Here is a 23,536-nt window from a genome sequence, read left to right on the forward strand (position 1 = left end):
GTAGGCAATACCCTTTAGAAGACAGACCAGATCTTAAATGTGGTGCTCAAGGCCCTTTTGGGCATCAACTTCCCTATAAATTCCCTGAGCCCAGTAAGCCTCCTACTGGTGCAGAGCCCTGCGGGGGCTCCCTGCTCTTCTGGAACATCTTTCTCCTCCCCCAGATCTCACCTCCAATGCCATCTTGTCCAGGAAGCCCTCCTTGACTGCCCCCCACAATGCTGGTACTCCACCATATATCTCTCCTCCTTGTAGCAGTTTTAATTTTAAATTTATTGGTGTGATTGGTTAACTTCTGTTTCTTGCACTAGAATCTGATTCTTCTAACGACCCAGGTGTACTGTCTGCTCCCCCAACTCCTCCTCATAGCCTTAACACCTGGCCCACAGGAAAGACTCAGGGAATGTTCGTGGGTAAAAAAATGAATGGCCGAGAATGCAGAATGTTTGTTCACCTGTGCCTCTCATCCGGGGACCAGAAGGGCAACGCCAACCATGCTTATCCACTAACTGTTGAATCTGCAAGTTGATTACAAATTACTTCTGTGCCTTCTCAGCAGGCCCAGTGAAGTTTCCAGAGCAGGCTGCGCTGTTCCTGCCAGCTCCCCGAGGGAAGGACTATGTTGGATGTGTCTCTTTTAACATACCCAGCACACTGCACCGCTCAGGTCAGAACTAGAGGAGCATGTGATGGGGCGGAGCTAGGAGGGCATGTGACAAGGCGGAGCTAGGAGGACATGTGATGGGGGAGGAGCTAGGAGGGCATGTGATGGGGGAGGAGCTAGGAGGGCTTGTGACGGGGAGGAGCTAGGAGGGCATGTGATGGGGAGGAGCTAGGAGGGCTTGTGACGGGGCGGAGCTAGGAGGGCTTGTGATGGGGAGGAGCTAGGAGGGCATGTGATGGGGGAGGAGCTAGGAGGGCTTGTGACGGGGAGGAGCTAGGAGGGCTTGTGACGGGGCGGAGCTAGGAGGGCTTGTGACGGGGAGGAGCTAGGAGGGCTTGTGACGGGGCGGAGCTAGGAGGGCTTGTGACGGGGAGGAGCTAGGAGGGCTTGTGGCGGGGAGGAGCTAGGAGGGCATGTGATGGGGGAGGAGCTAGGAGGGCATGTGACGGGGAGGAGCTAGGAGGGCATGTGACGGGGAGGAGCTAGGAGGGCTTGTGACGGGGGCGGAGCTAGGAGGGCTTGTGACGGGGAGGAGCCAGGAGGGCTTGTGACGGGGCGGAGCTAGGAGGGCATGTGATGGGGCGGAGCTAGGAGGGCATGTGACGGGGAGGAGCTAGGAGGGCAGGTGATGGGGAGGAGCTAGGAGGGCATGTGATGGGGGAGGAGCTAGGAGGGCATGTGACGGGGAGGGGCTCGGAGGGCATGTGACAGGGCGGGGCTAGGAGGACACGTGACGGGGAGGAGCTAGGAGGGCATGTGACAGGGCGGAGCTAGGAGGGCATGTGACGGGGATGTGGGGTGGAGCTGGAAGAGTGTTGACTGGAAGGAAGGGGTATCTGTCAAGGTCCCTGAGGAAGAAGCACATGAGCTGAGGGGCAGGTGGGCGTCAGGGAGGTGTGGTGGGGAGAGCAGGCAGAGCGTGGAACCTGTCCCACTAGACAACGTGATGGCCGTGGAGGCTGGGCTGAGGACAGGAAGGGGCAGGAGACGAGGCTGGGAAGGACCGAGGGGCACCATCGTGCATTTATCAGAGGTCATTTATCAGGGGTCTGAGCGCTGTGGCACATGGGGTGGGATTAAGGCATCCAAGCGGGATTTGTGTAGGTCACAGGGAGTCAGCCTGGGCTAGACAGATGCATTTGAAAGTCAGTGACCAATGGGTGGGAAGTGATGGTGTGCCCATGGATGGGATCGCTTAGGAGAGGGTACAGGGAGAAGACAGGGGCGTAGCCCACCCTGAGAGAGGGACCGGCAAAGGAGACCCCCATGAGGAGGAACACAGGGATGAGAAGTCCTGGGAGGAGGGTGTTACGGGAAGCTGAGAGAACAGGTAAGGAAGGTGAGCGGGGGTGCTGCAGAGGTCAAGGAAGATAGGAAGTGAGAAAACTGGGTGTCCCTGGATGAATACGGAATGAGAGCTGCCTGCTCAGGACCTCGCAGGCAGGCGTGTGCCGCCGCCCTCGGGGCAGACAACCGGGAGGAAGCTCCTGCGGTCTCTTCACCCATCATAGGTTCCCCACTGAAACTGTCAGTGCCGATCTGCAAAGTCTCTAATGCTGGCCTTCATAGATTTGTGCATTTTATAAGAATGAAGCCAGTTTGAAATACGTATCACAGGGAAGAGCCCCTTGCTGGATGAGTTGAGAAGGGGCCGGGCAGTCATTTTGCTGGATTCCAGGAAAAGTGAAGCGGGCTAGGGCTGCACAGAGGGCACAGAGCTCCAACTTCCAGCTGAAGAAAGAGGCTCAGAGGGGCCAAGTAACTTGCCTAAGAGGCACAGCTCAGGACTGGATGGGGGGCCGTCTGCCTCCAAAGAGGTGCCTGCAAGTCTGGAAAGCCTCCCCGGGGGACAAGCCTTGTGTCCTGGGGGAGAGTTTGGACATTCAGATCATAGAGTTGAAAGTCAGAAGTCAATTTACAGCAGGTGTCATCCTACTTCTGGGTTTTACAGAGGGAGAAGCACTGGGCCTGAGCTAACAAGGGTGCCACAGCTGGGCAGGAATGAAGCCCAGGTCCCCACCAAACACAGAACTCCCCACCAGGCTCATTTAAAAATACAGACCTACATACAGCACAGGGAACTATATTCAATATCTTGCAATAAGCTATAACGGCAAAGAATCTGAATAAGAGTACATATATATGTAGAACTGAATCACTTTGCTGTACGTCTGAAAGTAACACAACATTGCAAATTAACTCCAATAATAAAAAAGAACTACGGACCTACAAACCATTCATTTCTAAAATCCCATCTGAAGAATCTAGGCCCAGAAACAGAGCCCGGCATCTGTATGGTGTTTAACTCTTCAAAGCCGGTCCTCTCCTTCACTAAGAAAGAAAACCCAAGCCAAGAGAGCCGGCTGAGATGAACCTAGCAGAGAGAAAGAACACGCACGTCTCTGGTCCACGCACAATGAGAGAGACAGCTCCCACCCTTGTTGAGCTTTCCCTGCTCAAGACAAACATCCTCCCCAGGCCTCTGCCTCCTGATGGAGGCACTGAAATCAGAGGATAATTTTAGACCAGGCAAACCAATTTTGTACTCGCGTTCCTTCTCGTGCTTTAATTACAGTCAGGCACTGCTGAACACATGCTGTGCTGACCTCACGGGTGCTAGCGGCCCTCCGCCACAGTCCTGCTGGTCCCCGCTGAAGTCACGGACTCTGCAGAGACCCAGGCTGGTCACGGGCTTGTTGAAGTCACACGCTGATGCTGCCAGAATGTCCTTGGGACGGTTGTAAAATACTTCTAGCTCAGAATATTAAATTTGAAGGTGCTCGTGTTAATTTCACTGAGGACATTTTTTACTCTGAAAAAGGCAGCATATTGCTCTGCATTTCCAGCACAGTCTGGTTTTCAGCCAATTTTCTAAATTTAGGGCACTAAAAATGTTACCTGCCATTTTTTTCTGATTCAGCAGATATTAGACACGCAGTGGACAAAAAAGGCAGATACCGCTCTGCCTTTTTTGTCCGCTGCTCCCTTGACCTTCCAGCTCACAGAGGACCTCGGTGTTGTTTCTTCCTGCTTTTCCCCCTCTGCGTTCTTTGGATGTGCCTGCTGCTCTTCTGACAGCACTTTCAGACTCTTCAAGTTTGGGTCCAGGACAAGCAAAACCCTGCTCTTCCTTCGCCTGTTCTGCTATCACCTGTAACACAGCAACTGCTGTGCATCTCCTATCAATCATTCTTTGGATTGGGCCAGCCCAGTGGAGTTGTGGGACTGTCAGCCCCAACTGGGGTCAGTGCCAATATAAAGACTTTGTGCAGGAAATGCTCACTTTTGGTCACTTTGCCAGGGTGGCCCTGCGTGAACAGATGCGTACGAAGACACCCACGAAGTCGAGAGAAACGTTGATCTTGTGCCGAGACAAACAGTTGTAGCACTGTGGTTTGGACATGAAATAGAAGCTCTTCTTGACCGAGCACATTGTGCCAGGCTTTTACGCCCGACCCTCCTCACAGCCCCACGCCAAGAACACGGAGACTCTCTAGGGGCACAAGAACCCTCTCCAGGCGCTCAGCTAATAAGTGGCAGAAGCTAGATGAAATTCAATTCCATTTGCCCTTTAAGGCTGCGTTCCTCCCACTCAGTGCCCTGTGGTCTATCCTGTTGCCTTGAACTAACTGGAAAGTTGGGGTCACACTGGGAATACTGTTAACCAGGCCCTCAAAAGGCATGTTGTCCTTGACCATGATTTTAATTGTATTTCAAAGCATGGCCATAAAAGAATTATTACATTGGTGGATTGCTCTTTGCCTTCTGTGAATCTCATTCTTTTACAGAAGGAGGAATTCCAATCCCAGCATAGCTTGGATGAAGGCCAAAAAAGGAGTACAATTTTTGGTTTGCTTTAAAGGCTACAAACATATTCCTGGTTTACTATTTACTTTAATATAGCATATTACCAAGTGGTTCTTTTCCCCTTTAGATTAAAAAAGTACTATGCTAACTACAATGTTATTTGAAATACTAAAAAGCATGGCACCTTCAGATCCAAGTCCTCTGAGGTTAAAGTGAAGGAATTATTTGCTGGTTAATATCAAAGAATAAGATTGTGAACTTAGTAAGTAATCATTAAAATAGAACAACCTCAAAATCCTCAGACGGAGACTGTTAGACTAGGTGGTGGTATTCCCCAGTATGCGGTCATGACCTGGTGTGACCTCTGAGATTCAGCCAGCATCCTGAGGACTCACCAGAGACGTGCGGGCCACTGCCTCGACCACGGCATCGAATACCTTCTGGGGCAGGCGCAGCAGTGTGGTGCCACTGTCCACAATGGCCTTGTCCGCATTATACTAGAATGGGGAGAGGGGGTGGGGAGAAGGCACATGAGCGACAGGGAACCCACATCAATGCACGGCTCCAGCCCGCCGTCACCGTGGATCTGTGATACATACATTCGGCAGTCACGGTACCTCCTCGGTGGCTACAATTCATTTCATCTTCTCAGAACTTGGGAACCGAGAACCTCCTCACCCAATGTTCTCATTATAGATAAAGAAACCGAGGCCAGGGAAGGGCAGTGACATTGACCGAAATCAACAGCCTAAGGCAGGGTTTTTCTCTTACTCAGAAGTGGCCACATTCTGTCAAGGATCCCCCAAAGAGGGAAGACCCATTTGTCTTTAGAGGTTGAAATGATACATTAAATGTCATTTATACAAATCATGAAAAAGCAACTCTATTACCCTGCTAGTGGAGAAAGAGGGGGAAGGACAGTTTGTCAATAGACACCCCATATTTGCATTTAGAATGGAACCAAAGCCACCTTCAGTAAGAGAATCTCACACACACAGAGGCATTCCCAGCCCTGACCCCGCCTCTGTCATTCTCTATGTGGCCGAGTGGGAAGAATGGAGGTCAGTGGGCCAAGACCAGGGTAGTCACCCAACCTCTAGGGACATAACTGTATGAGCAAGGCTGCCCAGGAATGGAGTGAGTCGTGGGCAATCGAATCCTCCTGCTTCTACGGCAAATCCGTGAGTCATATGACCAAATACACCAAGCAGGTCAAAAGGAAATAAGGATTTGTTGAGGTAGCAGGTGGGAGGAGTGAAGAATTTTGAGAAACTGAAATACAGCAACTGATTCATATTTTTTTCAAATGTAAAACGAATTTCAGTTTAGAAACAAAGTTAATTTAAATATAATCTAGTTTGTTCGCACTTGTATGTGTAAGAAAAGCTCGCACACTGAAATGCTGGGGGGTGGGATGTCTGGGTTTTGTCATTTGCTCTGTGTGGCAAGCTTGGCTGATTGTGGGGGGCAGAAAAGAACCAGGAAAACGAGAATCAAACCTCCAAATAGATGCTTACTCTCTCCAACACACACTCACACACAAACACATACACACGCACGCGCGCGCACACACACGCGCGGAGTCTGTGCTTTATTTTAGGCCCTCTCATCTGATTCTATCATTGGACTCTTCTATGGCAAGTAAATGTCTCTTGACAATAAACAGATTTGTGGACTTAGGACTGAAACACCATCCCAATGGAATGGACCATCCCTTTATCAAGCTTTGACTGTTTTTTCAGAGGCATCTGTGTATACGAGAACTTATGGTACAATGTGATGGTTAAACTGAAAGGCAGTGATGACAGGTAAGAGTACAATGAATGCTGATGAAATGCTGGTGGTTTCTGTAAACCATTCTGAAAATATTGTAGAGGACCAGGTCTCCCTCAGATCCTCATAATCATGTCATTATGTGCCACAAACAAGCCAAACTGCAGTGAGCGCGTGTGAACGGGGTTAACGAGAGATGTGGTTTCCCAGCTCTGCACATGTGCCTCCTTTGAGCACCATCAAAAGCCGTGCACATCTTTAGAGCACATGTTTCTTCGAGTGAGAATTGTATACTGGGGCGGAAGGGGGATTAGCTGTGAATGGAGGATAAAGCTGATGATTTACTTCTGGTTTCATTTTGCTTATTTTTAGTCCCATTTTACACTGATAAAACCCTGCTTACTTCTCGTTGTCTTGAACAGAGATCAGGGACCATCAGGCCAAGATGATATGGTTCTGGATAGTTCTCTTCACTCACCATTTTAGGCTAATTCCTCTCATAAGAGAAGCAGTTGGAGGGAAGCAATTTTTTTTTTGGGGGGGGGATCATGGGTATAAAATCATCTCCAAAGGCCCTGTAACTTTTAATGTCATGAACTTTTGATTTATCTTGCAATGTAATGTACCCTCTGAGTTCATATTCAGGTCCCAGCTGTAATATTTAAGTGACCCAGGCACACACAGACAGGTAGACACAAAGAGATCACAGAGTGGAAATACCTCTCTGCAGTCCAGATTAAGGCTCTGGCCTCCGATTTCCAACTTCAGAATTTCTATCTGATAATACCACTCCTCCTTAATAGGGGTATACCAGATGTCTCCTTTGTACAAGGTTGGTTCAATTCCACCCAGGACCTGGGATGGAAAATATTTACAGGTATAAGAGAAAAAAATATACAGGCATGTAACAAGTTACACAGAGAAGCAAGCTCTTATAAGGCAAAACTTCACTAGAATTAGTACTTTCAATTTATTGGGATGTTATAAATAAATACATACACCTGAAAATTAAACAGGGAACATTCTGGGGCTATGTATCCAAAGATCAAAGACTTTTATACCCTAGTCTAATCAGGATGCTTTGATGGTTTCCCTCATCTAAAATTAGTACATACAGTTCCAGCCCCATGATACTAAGATCCCCCCCTCCGGCCCCCGACCCCGGCCGCTGGCAAAGAAATGCAATAAAATTGTAAACCATACAGACTGACAAAAATTTAGTTCCTCAGAAGACAGAGGATGACTTCCTGCCCCGCATATTTGCATGGAAAGCAGAACAAAGGAGCTTCCCTAACCCAAACTTCATTTTGCACATCTGTATAGCATCATCCCACAAATCTAGGCTACCCTCTCCCCTGAAAAGGCGATAAAAAAGGTGTTGAGAGCAGGTGTATTGTTAGCAATCAAAGTAGATGAGCCTGCTTCTCATAGTTGGAGAGCAAAGGGGTCAACATCACCCACCCTGAGGGCGGCCCTTCATGTACATTCTCCCCATCGCCTCCTACTTTAGACGTCTGGGTGCAGGGCCCATCAAGGGGACACTTGGGTTATGGCATGCTCACAGTGTTGATTCTGCTTCACTATGTGTGTGCATGTGTGTGTATGCGTGTGTATATAAGTGTGTGTATGTAAGTGTGTATGTGTATGTTTGTATAGCTATGTGTGTGCATGTGTGTGTATATGTGTGGGTCTGTGTGTGTGTGTGTGTGTGTGTTGAGAGCAAGAGAAAGGATGTACAGGCGTCCCCGTCTCCTCACCAAATTTATGAAATCACAGTCCTCTCCCTTTGCCTCCCCTCCCCAGAGTAAGGCCCACCTGCCACCCCACCCCTCTGGTCCTCATGTGCCCCTGCCACACCCAACAAAAACAGTTACCTTTCGAAGGAACATTTTTTTAAAAAGCTTTAAAGGAATTTGACGAACGCAACAGTGCAAGACAACTATACCCCAATTGAAAAAAAAAAAAAAAAAGGTATGGGGATAAAAAAAATAAAGGAATTTGGGGAAGAAATGAGAATCATCTTATGGGATGACAGGATGATTAGGAAAGATAAAAATAATACCTAGTTTTATCCATTTTTAAGGGCTCTCAAACAAGGATTATTAATATTTGACAGTACCTATGTATGCCTACGTGTCTAATATTTCTATCAGGGTCTTAACAAAGCAGAAAGAGCAGCCCCACTGATCTCTGATGTTCCCCCTTTAGGACGAAAAGATACCCACAAGACTACCTCCGTTGGTACCAGATCCAGCGACTGGCAATCCAGCCCCACACATCTGCATGGAGAAAACGCTGGGGATCTTTGCTTGTGCCACGAGGGAATCAAAGAATGTCTCCAGAGAACTTGACGGCTGCAGGAGGGGTGGGAAAGAGCACAGCTGCTTCAGGACTCGCACTGTAGACAAGGAGTGACCCCACGCAGGCACCAGGCATGGTATACAACATGGCATTTCTTTATATTTAATATCTTCAAGGCTAAGGAATAAACAAGCTTATGATTAAGTACACTGATTCAGAAACCTCCAACAGAACTCCCGAAGACTTGGTATTTTTCCTTTTGGGATGGCGGCTCTGTTGGAAAAATAAGATAGTATTTCCGGAAGCTGTTAAGAGGCTGCCCCATTTACCATCCTGACTGCCCTGTGAGGCAGGCGTGAGAAGATGTGGAAGTGGGTTACCCAGGTAGGTGGTGGATTCTAATCTTAGACATTTCAGAGTAAGGAGAGAACGGCGTTTTTATTCACCCCTTTCAGCTGTAGTCGTCCATCATGCAAATGACAGGTGCCTGACCCATGAGGACAGGGCACATCCCAGATCCCGGACCCTGGGAGGCGGCTTAGCTCTGCCGGCTGTCTACTGAACTCTGGCAACCGGGAAAGGAACGATGCTATTCTCCTGCAGTTTAAAAGCTCATTATTCCCCATTGCCCTATGTCAATAATGTCCTCTGTGCTTCTGTTACATGTAACCACACCTTCAGAGACCAGCTGTATTTCTCCAGGACTGAAAAGGAGGGATGGTCTGTGAACAGGTCTTAGCTGGGGGTGGGTCACAGGTGCTGGTGGTCAGGAAGGAAGGCCATAGACCTGTGTTTCGATTTTGGCTTTGACAACTGGGAGAGATTAGAGCTGGTTACTATGAATGATTAGTTCTTGATGAAAACAACTGCAGCAGCACAGATGCTCTTGGCATCTTCTGAGCATCTACGGTTAATGTAAGGAAGGATTATTTAAAATCTGTAAGAACTAAAACTCTAATTCTAGAGGGAGTGAGAAGAGGGTTATCAGACAGACAGAAACCTTCCCATTTCTTTCGTTCATTTGTATTTGGCCTCCTATCTGTTTCTTTCCCAGCCGCTGTGGACTCTCTTGCAGAATTCAGTACAATCTCTATATGTAACCTTGTCTAAATACTTTGTGTTTGGGGCAAGGAATGAGACAAAGCCCCCTTTTGAAACGGGCTGGGTCTGGTGATGACCCAGTCTGTGTCCACCTTCTTGAGAGGCAGTGAGATAAACACTGCCCGGAATTGAATCCCGGCTCCACCACCCACCTGCTAACCGTGTGACTTTGTTTCCTTTGTTTCCTTATCTGTAAAATGGGGATCATAGTCGCATCCCAGAGCTCTTCTGGGGCTTAAATGGGTCAGTTCACACAGAGTGCTTGGAATAGTGCCTGGCACACGGGATAGGATCTATTATTGTCCTGTCAGGTCATTCTTCAGTAAGACTCGGGATCCTTTAAGGTTTAAAGGCATACAGCTGCCCAGGACCAGCCCGAGAGAACCTGATTCAGCAGGGATGCTGCTGGATGCAGGCAACTGTAGTGTGAGACACCCCACAGGTGGTTCTGACCACATCCTTGATGAGAAGCACCTGGCATCGGCCGGGGGCCCCCACACACTGTGACCCCATTGGGTGCTCGGGGAACATACTTCAGAAACACCTTTGGGCCATGAACCCAGACCGCCCTGCCAGTCCTGTCTCTAGCCGTGCTTCACTTCCTACAAATCCTGTAACTGCCTCCCCAAACCAAGGAAGTGGAGACAATTGTTGGCAATCTTGGAATTTCCTAGGTGAAAAGATGAAAAGTCACGTGGGGAGCCTGGACACCCAAAAGAACCTCAAAGCAGTCTATTCTCAAGGAAGTTTTACATATTATTAATTCCAGATAATTTAGCTTTATGCTACCATCGTCTAAATAACCAGCATCAAATCAATCACACATCTTTTATTTTCAGAGTCACAAGAAGATGAAACATTTTGCCTGAGGTCACATCGTCAGTGAAAAGTATTTAGGAATGTAAGTTGCTACAAGTTTGGGAACTCATATGAAGCTTTTCCTACAGTGCTGAGCGAAAAAAACGGCTCCAGAAGCCATCTGGGCTCCGTAGAGGGGGCTCTGGCTCTGATAGCCCTAGACAAGGGGTAAACCTCTCTGACCCTCAGTCCCCACATCTCTAAAATGGGGCTAACAGGGGCCTACAAAGTCTGCCTTGTGGGGAGGTCTCAGACACCTTGCAATGGTCTCAGCCTAGGGCTTCACGGGCTCTTTTTTGTCCGTGAGAAGCCACAGTGCTGGGAAACGGCCCCTGCCTACTGGCCCATCTCCACCCCCTCACACCACTGCCCTGCATTGCTTGCTAGTAAACTTGAGCTGGAACAAAGGTCCTTATGGAGAGAAAACAGGCCTTTCTGCACCCACGATTCTTTGTTCCACACTTAGCGCTGGCTCGAAGCCTAACTCTGAACAAGGAGAGGCCGAGCCGGGGTGCCTGTTTACAGGCCAGGAGGGGCAACCTCTCCTCAAGTGTACGCTAACCTGCCCTGGTCTCCCGGAGCCCAGGGGACACACGGGTGTCGGATCCGCCTGCCCCTGGCATCCCTTCCGGGTGGACATTTCCCAGCCCACCTCACCCACCCTGCCCGTGAACATACTCCCTCTGGGTGGGATCAAGGACAGATGACTGGAGAACATTCAGTCCTGGCTTTCCCTGTTTTGTGAAGGTTCTGACGTGGAAGAGAGCGAGAGTCCCACCATCTCTCCTCGCTGCATCGCTAATTCCAGTGGCTGGCGATCCCCAGGGCGCGCTTGCAGGCTGCCTGTGCTCCCCCTCCAGAGTGAGGGCAAGGCAGCACAATGCTTTCCCTGCCTGGTGGGACCCCTCTTCCTGCCGAGGTTCCAGTGTCACGTCTTTAGGTGAATGTATGAATTTAATAAATGTTTACTCTTAATCCTGCCCAAATAAAAACCCCTAAACAAACACCATAATCAAACGGATTCAGCTTCTGTTAACACCCAGTTGTCAACTATACAAGTAAAATAAACGAAAGGCAAATGAAAAAAGTGATGCTATGAGTGTACCTTGTAGGAAGCTTCAAAGAATGTCACCATTCATCTTAAATTTTAAAAATGCTGAGAGAGAAACTGAATTGTGCGAACACTGATCTTTCAACCCTGTGATTCTCACTGACTGTCTCGGACAGCTGGACCCATCTGTTGGTGCCTCCAGTGACTGGCTTCAGAATCTTGTCCCATCACTTGATTCCCTTAGATCCACCCATGATTCTTACCTTGGCCAGGGTAGCATAAGCCAGTCCAAGTATCCCATTCCACTTAATCCCAGGCAAAAAGAAATTCTCTGACTCAAAGATGGTGGCAATGTTGACCAGAAAAGAACTGTTGAAGCCTTTTGGGATGGTGACAACGTCTTCCCCAACGAAGCCAGTCCAGCTCCCTTGCGTGTACTTCACGGTGACATCAAAGCCCTTGGGGCGGTAGGTGCTGGACCTGGAAAAAGAGAAGAGGCAGCGTGTCCTGTATCCCGTCCACCTTTCCCTGTTCTGACCACATGGCGGTCATGGCTGCAAAGACAGTGGCCCTACGCCCAGAAGCTCTGTGTAAGCAATTCTTCATAATTAAGACTCCTCACGCTGACAAGGTGACGTTTCCCATAAAAAATAATTGCTAACATTTGGGTAATGGCGTCTTCTGCGCCACATGCAAGGGAGCACTGGGGTCAACGTGTAGCCCCAAATTTAACTCTTCCCTCCGCCCAAGTCCTTCCCTGTAAGCCAGGTGTTGTACTTAACTGCATTGGCCTGGGACTACACAACTGGATGTGGGCCCCGCCCGGCCCTCTGGCTCTGCGGGGACCCTGCACTGCTACTCTGTGACAAAGGGTGGGGCTGGCAGCCCAGAAAGAGGGGCCACCAGCTTGTGGCCTGGGGTTCAGATTCACACAAACAGCCAACGTGATGAATAAAGATCAAGCCACACACCCCCAGTACCAGGGCTGTCCCTCCTCAGGGCCCGCACGACCTCCTGGTGTCACAGGTTCCTTCTCAAGGTCGTCCCTGTGCCCCAAGCTGATTATACTCATATCAAAACATGAAGGAGGATGCTGATGACAAGTCACTGTGACACAAGTCACTGTGACAACCCCCCAACCCCTAAGGGTAAGAGTTACTGAAACAGAATAACATGAACAAGACCAGACAATCGGTGGGGTACATGGAAATCCTGCTCTCGGGATTTCAGAGACAGGCAGTAAACAAATGAACCCCTAGAATTCCAGGCAATGATAGAGTGATGAGTCACCCAGAGAAGAGAGCAGGGTGAGGGGAGGGTGGTCACTGAGGCCTCTCTGAAAGAGGACATTTGTGTAAGACCTGCCTGAAGACAACAAGCCACAGGGCTCTCTGGGGAGGGGCATCCTGGAGAGAGAACAGTAGGTGTCAAGGCCCTGGGGTGTCCAATCCTGTGAGGTCATTCTTATACCTAATTGAGCTTGAAAACTCTGTTGACTATAGGCAGGAACCCAAGGGACATCTCTGAGCAAATATCTGGGCATTCAAACCAGGCTTCCCCTAGGAAAATGATCAGATTCCTAAGAGAAGTGTCAAATCACCAAACATATCATTGTAAAGTGTTTCTGTTTGTCTGCAGTTTTCATTTCATTTTGTTTTAACACTAAATCTCTGAACATTAATACATGTTACTAAGTGTTTGCTATAGGATTATATGAATTTGCTGTATGGATTATATGGTCTTTTTAGGAGTCAGGGAGAAAGTTAAGTCAGGGATGATATGACTTTTTTTTGGTACATCTCATAAGCTTTAAAAATGGTAACAGTCTTTAATTCAGTAATTGCACTTCTGAGAATCTGATCCTAAGAAAACACCCATGATGCAAACAGAGATTCATGAACAAAGACAGTCATTATGTTTTATTTATAACAGCAAACAGTTGGAAACAACCTAAATGCCCAGTAAAAGGTAAATAGTTTAGTAAATTATGGTACATGCATATGATGGAATATTAAATAGCTCTGAAAAATGCTGTTGAGTAAGACATTTTCAATGACACAGTAAAAACATAAGGTAAAAGAAACATTTGTATATGTGGCAGAATCTTCTTGGAAAAAATTTAATACACTCCGATATTAGCAGTGCTACCTCTGGGTGGTGGGGTTTTGTAGGGGAAACTCTCATTCTTGTGGTTAGATCCTTCCAAATTTTTGGCATATATAACTTTTTATAATCAGGGAAAAAAAGTTATTTTAAAAATGTCTGGCAGACACATTTTGGAGAAATTTAATTTATTCTAACTTCATAATGGGATATGAAATATGAAGAATATTTAATTTTAACATTTTCTGACTATTTTAGCTAACTCCATCATGATCTTAAAAAGAGAGCAGCATTAAGTGAACATTTTATGTACAGACATCTGACAAGGGCAGGCACAGACCGAAAAGTAAGTGTGGATGGACCCCGGGCACATGGAGCTCTAAGGGACCCATCAGAAATTACACATATAAAGTGCAGAGTCAGGTCACTGAAATGCAGGCACTTGAGGGTTGGTGTTTTAGTGCCAAGTTTTACTGCCAGCATCAATTCAGTGATGCCTGGCACACAGCAGGGGCCGTACGTGTTTAGGATGAAAAGCAATTAAAATACTAAATTGTCAGTCCCTTTTGACAATTTGGGGTCATTCCTCAAGTTTAAAACTGCACTACTGCTGGGGGTATATCAGTGGTAGAGCATTTGACTGCAAAACACTACTGCTAATGGAAGAGGCTAATTATTTTGAAAAGCTTAGAGAATGTGATCTAGCACAGGGTTGGCAAACTTTTTCTGTGAAGGGCCAGAAAATAAAGCTTTCAGGTTTTGTGGGTCACATGATTTCTGTTACTACTCCACTCTGCCAGTGAAGCAGCAGCCACACATGACAGATAAACAAACGTGTGTGTCTGTGTTCCAATAAAACTTTATTTACAAAAACAGGCAGCAGGTTGGATGTGGCCTGTCAGCCCTAGTTTGCCAACTCCTGATCTAGAAGATTATTATCTCCCCAAACATTCTATAGTACCATGACTTTCTTTTGAGAAGTTTTTTTATTTTTACTCTGTCCAGACTACAGAAAACTCATTAGAATCTGCCAATGTTACTGATAAGATGGACCATGCTGACCATCTAAGTAGCATGTCCTCTGCAGTGTACTGACCAGCTTGCTATTTCCCTCATGGGCAAACCTTCTGGATGTTTCGGTGCCATTTACAGAGAGATGAGAGGCAGTTGGAGTTACACTGCCTGCAGTCAAATAGTACTTCAACCACTTAGGAGCCACGTGTGACCCTAAGTCAAGTTAATTAACTTCTCTGTACCTCAGTTTCCTCAACTAAAAAGTCGGGACAAGTACAGTACCATACCTCATGGGGTTAATATTAAGGATTAAGAGAATTAATACTGTAAACCATTTAGAACAAAACCCTGGAACACAGCAGGTACACAACAAAAATAGCTGCTATTATTAGAATTATCTAATCACTTGCTACCTTTATTCAATCTATGGACTGCTATTAGAAAATGTAAGATACTTTTTCTAGAAAATGTTCCTATAGAGATACTCTTTCTGAATATCCAAAACTGTCTCATTCTGAAGTCTAACAACCTCCAGGAAAAGGGGCAAGTCTTGGGTAAGATTTGGTTAAAATGATCCAGGGAGGGGAGGAACCTTCTAGCTTTCTAAAAGATGGAGCTCTTCTGTGTTCTGGACCAGGGCTGTCCAATAGAACGTCTGCAATGACAGAAATATTCTCTACCTATGCTTCCAATACAGTAGCCACAGGTGGCTACAGAACACCTGAAATGTGACTGTAGATCTTCCTCAACATACGATGGGGTTACAGCCTGATAAACCCTTGTAAGTTGAAATTATCATTAAGTTGAAAATGCATTTGATACACCTAACCTACTGAACACCCTAGGTTAGCCTAGCCTACCTTAACCGTGCTCAGAACACTTATATTAGCCTACAGTTGGGCAAAACCATCCAACACAAAGCCTATTTTATAATAAAATATTTAATATCTCCTGTAAGTTACTGAATATTATACTGAAAGCAAAAAACAGAGTGGTTATGTGGGTCCAGCATCAGTGTGTACCTGTTTACCCTCATGATTGTGTGGCTGACAGCGGGCTATGGCTGCCGCTGCCCAGCATCACAAGAGAGGATCGTCCAGCATATTGCTAGCTTGGGAGAAGATCAAAATTCAGAATTCAAAGTACAGTTTCTACTGAGCATGCATTGCTTTTGCACCATTGTCAAGTTGAAAAATCATAAGTCAAACCATCATAAGTCCGGGACCGTCTGGACAGTTTGACTAAAGAACGACTCTTTATTTAACCTTAATTAATTTAAATTTAAATAGCCACGAGGACCTTCAAGATGGTGGAGGAGTAAGACATGGAGATCGCCTTCCTCCCCACAGATACATCAGAACTACATCTACATGTGGAACAACTCCTACAGAACACGTACTGAACGCTGGCAGAAGACCTCAGACCTCCCAAAAGGCAAGAAACTCCCCACGTACCTGGGTAGGGCAAGAGAAAAAAGGAAAAACAGAGACAAAAGGATAGGGACGGGACCTGCACCAGTGGGAGGGAGCCGTGAAGGAGGAAAGGTTTCCACACACTAGGAGCCCCTTCACGGGCGGAGACTGCGGGTGGCGGAGGGGGAAGCTTCGGAGCCGCGGAGGAGACCGCAGCCACAGGGGTACGGAGGACAAAGCGGAGAGATTCCCGCACAGAGGATCGGTGCCGAGCGGCACTCACCAGCCCGAGAGGCTTGTCTGCTCACCTGCCGGGGCGGGCGGGGCTGGGAGCTGAGGCTCGGGCTTCGGTCGGAGCGCAGGGAGAGGACTGGGGTTGGCGGCGTGAACACAGCCTGCAGGGGGTTAGTGCACCACGGCTGGCCGGGAGGGAGTCCGGGTAAAAGTCTGGACCTGCCGAAGAGGCAAGAGACTTTTTCTTCCCTCTGTTTCCTGGTGCACGAGGAGAGGGGATTCAGAGCGCTGCTTCAAGGAGCTCCAGAGACGGGCGCGAGCCGTGGCTAACAGCGCGGACCCCAGAGACGGGCGTGGGACGCTGGGGCTGCTGCTGCCGCCACCAAGAAGCCTGTGTGCGAGCACAGGTCACTATCCACACCTCCCCTCCCGGGAGCCTGTGCAGCCCGCCACTGCCAGGGTCCCGGGATCCAGGGACAACTTCCCCGGGAGAACGCACGGTGCGCCTCAGGCTGGTGCAACGGCACGCCGGCCTCTGCCACCGCAGGCTCGCCCCGCATCCGTGCCCCTCCCTCCTCCCGGCCTGAGTGAGCCAGAGCCCCCGAATCAGCTGCCCCTTTAACCCAGTCCTGTCTGAGCGAAGAACAGACGCCCTTGGGTGATCTACACGCAGAGACGGGGCCGAATCCATAGCTGAACCCCGGGAGCTGTGCGAACAAGAAGAGAAAGGGGAATCTCTCCCAGCAGCCTCAGGAGCAGCGGATTAAATCTCCACAATCAACTTGATGTGCCTGCATCTGTGGAACACCTGAATAGACAACGAATCAGCCCAAAAATGAGACAGTGGACTTAGGGAGCAACTGTAGACTTGGGGTTTACTTTCTGCATCTAATTTGTTTCTGGTTTTATGTTTATCTTAGTTTATTTTTTAGTGCTTGTTATCATTGGTGGATTCCCTTATTGCTTTGGTTGCTCTCTCTTCTTTTCTTTTCTTTTTAAATTAATTTTTAATTTTTTTATTTTAATAATATATTTTTAAAACTTTTTATTTTAGTAACTTTATTTTATTTTATTATTTTTTTCTTTCTTTCTTTTTCTTCCTCCCTTTTCTTCTCAGCCCTGTGGCTGACAGGGTCTTGGTGCTCCAGCTGGGTGTCAGGCCTGAGCCTCTGAGGTGGGAGAGCTGAGTTCAGGACACTGGGCCACCAGAGACCTTCCAGCCCCACGTAGTATCAATCAGCAAGAGCTCTCCCAGAGATCTCCGTCTCAATGCTAAGACCCAACTCCACTCAACAACCAGAAAGCTCCTTGCCAAACAACTAGCAAGACAGGAGGACAACCCCACTCATTACCAGAAAGGCTGCCTAAAATCATAATAATTTCACAGACACCACAAAACACACCACCGGACATGGTCCTGCCCACCAGAAAGAAAAGATCCAGCTTCATCCACCAGAGCACAGGTACCAGTCCCCTCCACCAGGAAGCCTACACAACCTATTGAACCAAGCTTGTCCACTGGAGGCAGACACCAAAAACAATGGGAACTACGAACCTGCAGCCTGTGTAAAGGAGACCCCAAACACAGTAAGTTAAGCAAAACGAGAAGACAGAGAAACACACAGCACAGGAAGGAGAAAGGTAAAAACCCACCAGACCAAACAAATGAAGAGGAAATAGGCAGTCTACCTGAAAAAGAATTCAGAGTAATGATAGTAAAGATGATCCAACCTCTTGGAAACAGAATGGAGAAAATACAACAAACGTTTAACAAGGACCAAGAAGAACTAAAGAGCAAAAAAACAATGATGAACAACACAATAAATGAGATTAAAAATTCTCCAGAAGGGATCAATAGCAGCATAACTGAGGCAGAAGAATGGATAAGTGACCTGGAAGATAAAATAGTGGAAATAACTACCACAGAGCAGAACAAAGAAAAAAGAATGGAGGACAGTCTCAGAGACCTCTGGTACAACATTAAATGCACCAACATTTGAACTATAGGGGTCCCAGAAGAAGAAGAGAGAAAGAAAGGGACTAAGAAAATATTTGAAGAGATTATAGTGGAAAACTTCCCTAACATGGGAAAGGAATAGTTACCCAAGTCCAGGAAGCACAGAGAGTCCCATAGAGGATAAACCCTAGGAAAAACACACCAAGAAACATATTAATCAAACTATCAAAAATTAAATACAAAGAAAAAATATTAAAAGCAGCGAGGGAAAAGCAACAAATAACACACAAGGGAATCCCCATAAGGTTAACAGCTGATATTTCAGCAGAAACTCTGCAAGCCAGAAGAGTGGGGCAGGACATATTTAAGGTGATGAAAGGGGAAAAAATACAACCAAGATTACTCTACCCAGCAAGGATCTCATTCAGATTCAACAGAGAAATTAAAACCTTTACAGACAAGCAAAAGTGAAGAGAATTCAGCACCACCAAACCAGCTTTACAACAAATGCTAAAGGAAATTCTCTAGGCAAGAAACACAAGAGAAGGAAAAGACCTATAATAACAAACCCAAAATAATTAAGAAAATGGTAATAGGAACATACATATCAATACCTAAAATGAAAATGGAATAAATGCTCCCACCAAAAGGCACAGACTGGCTGAATGGATACAAAAATAAGACCTGTATATATGCTGTCTATAAGAGACCCACTTCAGGCCTAGAGACACATACAGGCTGAAAGTGAGGGGATGGAAAAAGATATTCAATGCAAATGGAAATAAAAAGAAAGCTGGAGTAGTAATTCTCATATCAGATAAAATAGACTTTAAAACAAAGACTATTACAAAAGACAAAGAAGGACACTACATAATGATCAAGGGATCAATCCAAGAAGAAGACATAACAATTGTAAATATTTATGCACCCAACATAGGAGCACCTCAATACATAAGGCAAATTCTGACAGCCATAAAAGGGGAAATCAACAGTAACACAATCATAGTAGGGGACTTAACACTCCACTTTCACCAATGGGCAGATCAACCAAAATGAAAATAAATAAGGAAACACTAGCTTTAAATAACACATTAAACAAGATGGATTTAATTGATATTTATAGGACATTCCATCCAAAAACAAAAGAATACACTTTCTTCTCAAGTGCTCATGGAACATTCTCCAGGATAGATCATACCTTGGGTCACAAATCAAGCCTTGGCAAATTTAAGAAAACTGAAATTGTATCAAGTATCTTTTCCAACAACAATGCTGTGAGACTAGATATCAATTACAGGAAAATAACCATAAAAAATACAAACACATGGAGGATAAACAATATGTTACTAAATAACCAAGAGATTGCTGAAGAAACCAAAGAGGAAATCAAAAAATACCTACAAACAAATGACAATGAAAACACAACGACCCAAAACCTATGGGATGCAGGAAAAGCAGTTCTAAGAGGGAAGTTTATAGCAATAAAATCCTACCTCAAGAAACAAGAAACATCTCAAATAAGCAACCTAACCTTACACCTAAAGCAATTAGAGAAAGAAGAACAAAAAAACCCCAAAGTTAGCAGAAGGAAAGAAATCATAAAGATCAGATCAGAAATAAATGAAAAAGAAATGAAGGAAACAATAGCAAAGATCAGTAAAACCAAAAGCTGGTTCTTTGAGAAGATAAACAAAATTGTTAAACGATTAGCCAGACTCATCAAGAAAAAAAGGGAGAAGACTCAAATCAATAGATTTAGAAATGAAAAGGAAGTAACAACTGACACTGCAGAAATATAAAGGATCATGAGAGATTACTACAAGCAGCTATATACCAATAAAATGGACAACCTGGAAGAAATGGACAACTTCTTAGAAAAGCACAACCTTCCGAGACTGGACCAGGCAGAAACAGGAAATATAAACAGACCAATCACAAGCACTGAAATTGAGACTGTGATTAAAAATCTTCCAACAGGGCTTCCCTGGTGGTGCAGTGGTTGAGAGTCCGCCTGCCGATGCAGGGGACATGGGCTCATGCCCCGGTCCAGGAGGATCCCACGTGCCGCAGAGTGGCTGGGCCTGTGAGCCATGGCCGCTGAGCCTGCGCATCCGGAGCCTGTGCTCCGCAAAGGGAGAGGCCACAACAGTGAGAGGCCCACGTACCGCAAAAAAAAAAAAAAAATCTTCCAACAAACAAAAGCCCAGGACCAGATGGCTTCACAGGCAAAATATATTAAACATTTAGAGAAGAGCTAACACCTATCCATCTCAAACTCTTCCAAAATATAGCAGAAGGAGGAACACTCCCAAACTCATTCTACGAGGCCATCCTCATACCAAAACCAGACATGTCACAAAAAAAGAAAACTACAGGCCAATATCTCTGATGAACATATATGCAAAAATCCTCAACAAAATGCTAGCAAACAGAATCCAACAGCACATTAAACAGATTATACACCATGATCAAGTGGGGTTTATCCCAGGAATGCAAGGATTGTTCAATATATGCAAATCAATCAATGTGATACACCATATTAACAAACTGAAGGATAAAAAACATATGATAATCTCAATAGATGCATAAAAAGCTTTCAATAAATTTCAACACCAATTTATGATAAAAACTCTTCAGACAGTAGGCACAGAGGGGACTTACCTCAACATAATAAAGGCCATATATGACAAAACCACAGCCAACATCATTCTCAATGGTGAAAAACTGAAACCATTTCCTCTAAGATCAGGAACAAGACAAGGTTGCCCACTCTCGCCACTATTATTCAACATAGTTTTGGAAGTTTTAGTCACAGCAATCAGAGAAGAAAAAGAAATAAAAGGAATCCAAATCAGAAAAGAATAAGTAGAACTGTCACTGTTTGCAGATGACATGATACTATACATAGAGAATCCTAAAGATGCTACCAGAAAACTACTAGAGCTAATCAATAAATTTGGTAAAGTAGCAGGATACAAAATTAATGCACAGAAATCTCTTGCATCCCTATACACTAATGATGAAAAATCTGAAAGAGAAATTAAGGATACACTCCCATTTACCACTGCAACAGAAAGAAAAAAATACCTAGGAATAAACCTACCTAAGGAGACAAAAGACCTGTATGCGGAAAACTATAAGACAATGATGAAAGAAATTAAAGATGACACAAACAGATGGAGAGATATACCATGTTCTTGGATTGGAAGAATCAACATTGTGCAAATGACTATACTGCCCAAAGCAATCTACAGATTCAATGCAATCCCTATCAAACTACCAATTGCATTTTTCATAGAACTAGAACAAAAACTTCACAATTTGTATGGAAACACAAAAGACCCCAAATAGCCAAAACAATCTTGGGAAAGAAAAATGGAGCTGGAGGAATCAGGCTCCCTGACTTCAGACCATACTACAAAGCTACAGTAATCAAGACAGTATGGTACTGGCACGAAAACAGAAATATAGGTCAATGAAACAGGATGGAAAGCCCAGAGATAAACCCATGCACATAATGTCACCTATTTTTGACAAAGGAGGCAAGAACGTACCATGGAGAAAAGACAGCCTCTTCAATAAGTGGTGCTGGGAAAACTGGACAGCTACATGTAAAATAATGAAATTAGAACACTGCCTAACACCACACACGAATATAAACTCAAAATGGATTAAAGACCTAAGTATAAGGCTAGGCACTATAAAACTCTTAGAGGAAAACATAGGCAGAACACTCTATGACATAAATCACAGCAAGATCCTTTTCGACCCACCTCCTAGAGAAATGGAAATCAAAACAAAAATAAACAAATGGGACCTCATGAAACTTAAAAGGTTTTGCACAGCAAAGGAAACCATAAACAAGACCAAAAGACAACCCTCAGAATGGCAGAAAATATTTGCAAACAAAGCAACTGACAAAGGATTAATCTCCAAAATATACAAGAAGCTCATGCAGCTCAATATCAAAAAAACAAACAACCCAACCCAAAACTGGGCAGAAGACCTACATAGACATTTCTCCAAAGAAGATATACAGATTGCCAAGAAACACATGAAAGGATGCTCAACATCACTAATCAGTAGAGAAATGCAAATCAAAACTACAATGAGGTATCACCTCACACCCATGAGAATGGCCATCATCAAAAATCTACAAACAATAAATGCTGGAGAGGGTGTGGAGAAAAGGGAATCCTCTTACACTGTTGGTGGGAATGTAAATTGATACAACCACTATGGAGGTTCCTTAAAAAACTAAAGAAAGAACTACCATATGACCCAGCAATCCCACTACTGGGCATATACCCTGAGAAAACCATAATTCAAAAGGAGTTATGTACTACAATGTTCACTGCAGCACTATTTACAATAGCCAGGACATGGAAGCAACCTAAGGGTCCATCGACAGATGACTGGATAAAGAAGATGTGGCACATATATATACAATGGAATATTACTCAGCCATAAAAAGAAACGAAATTGAGTTATTTGTAGTGAGATTGATGGACCTAGAGTCTGTCCTACAGAGTGAAGTCAGAAAGAGAAAAACAAATACCATATGCTAACACATATATGTGGAATCTAAAAAAAAATGGTTACGAAGAACCTAGGGGCAGGATAGGAATAAAGATGGAGACGTAGAGAATGGACTTGAGGACACGGGGAGGGGGAAGGGTAAGTTGGGATGAAGTGAGAGAGTGGCATGGACATATATACACTACCAAATGTAAAATAGATAGCTAGTGGGAAGCAGCCACATAGCACAGGGAGATCAGCTCGGTGCTTTGTGACCACCTAGAGGGGTGGGATAGGGAGGATGGAAGGCAGATGCAAGAGGGAGGAGATATGGGGATATATGTATATGTATAGCTGATTCACTTTGTTATACAGCAGAAACTAACACAACAATGTAAAGCAATCATACTCCAATAAAGATGTTAAAAAAAATTAAATAGCCACATGTGACTTAGTAGCTACCGTTGTAGAAAGCACAGCTCCAGACAATGTGAGAAAAAAGTAATTCTTAGCTCATATTCACTGGGCTCCGTGAACTAAACCTCAAAGAGTAGAAACCCCAAAGATGAACCATAAGCAATTCTGAGGGTTATTAATGTATAGTTTCCAGGAGTAGACATTTTTAAAAAGTGCATTCCTCCATCTTTATGTTCTAACATCCCACCTGTTGGGCACTAAAATGCTTTGGCTCTCAACTGTTCTGCATATTAATTAACTATATTGAGAGCAAACCCCAGGTTGAC

The 23,536-nt window shown here is 45.4% G+C and overlaps 1 protein-coding gene across 1 annotated transcript in view; it reads right to left on the bottom strand.

Moving 5' to 3' along the window:
- BACE2 (beta-secretase 2) overlaps positions 1-23,536 on the bottom strand; it is an 88,247-nt gene that overhangs the window by 24,184 nt on the left and 40,527 nt on the right. Inside the window, exons 3-6 of the mRNA XM_081235296.1 lie at positions 11,819-12,035; positions 8,470-8,598; positions 6,965-7,099; positions 4,867-4,968 (exon numbers count right to left, since the gene is read on the bottom strand). Of these exons, the coding sequence (XP_081091422.1) occupies positions 4,867-4,968; positions 6,965-7,099; positions 8,470-8,598; positions 11,819-12,035 (583 nt within the window). The remainder of the gene's footprint in view (positions 1-4,866; positions 4,969-6,964; positions 7,100-8,469; positions 8,599-11,818; positions 12,036-23,536) is intronic.

This window comes from Mesoplodon bidens (genome assembly GCF_964165515.1).
Source record: "Mesoplodon bidens genome assembly, chromosome: 5".
NCBI lineage: Eukaryota > Metazoa > Chordata > Mammalia > Artiodactyla > Ziphiidae > Mesoplodon > Mesoplodon bidens.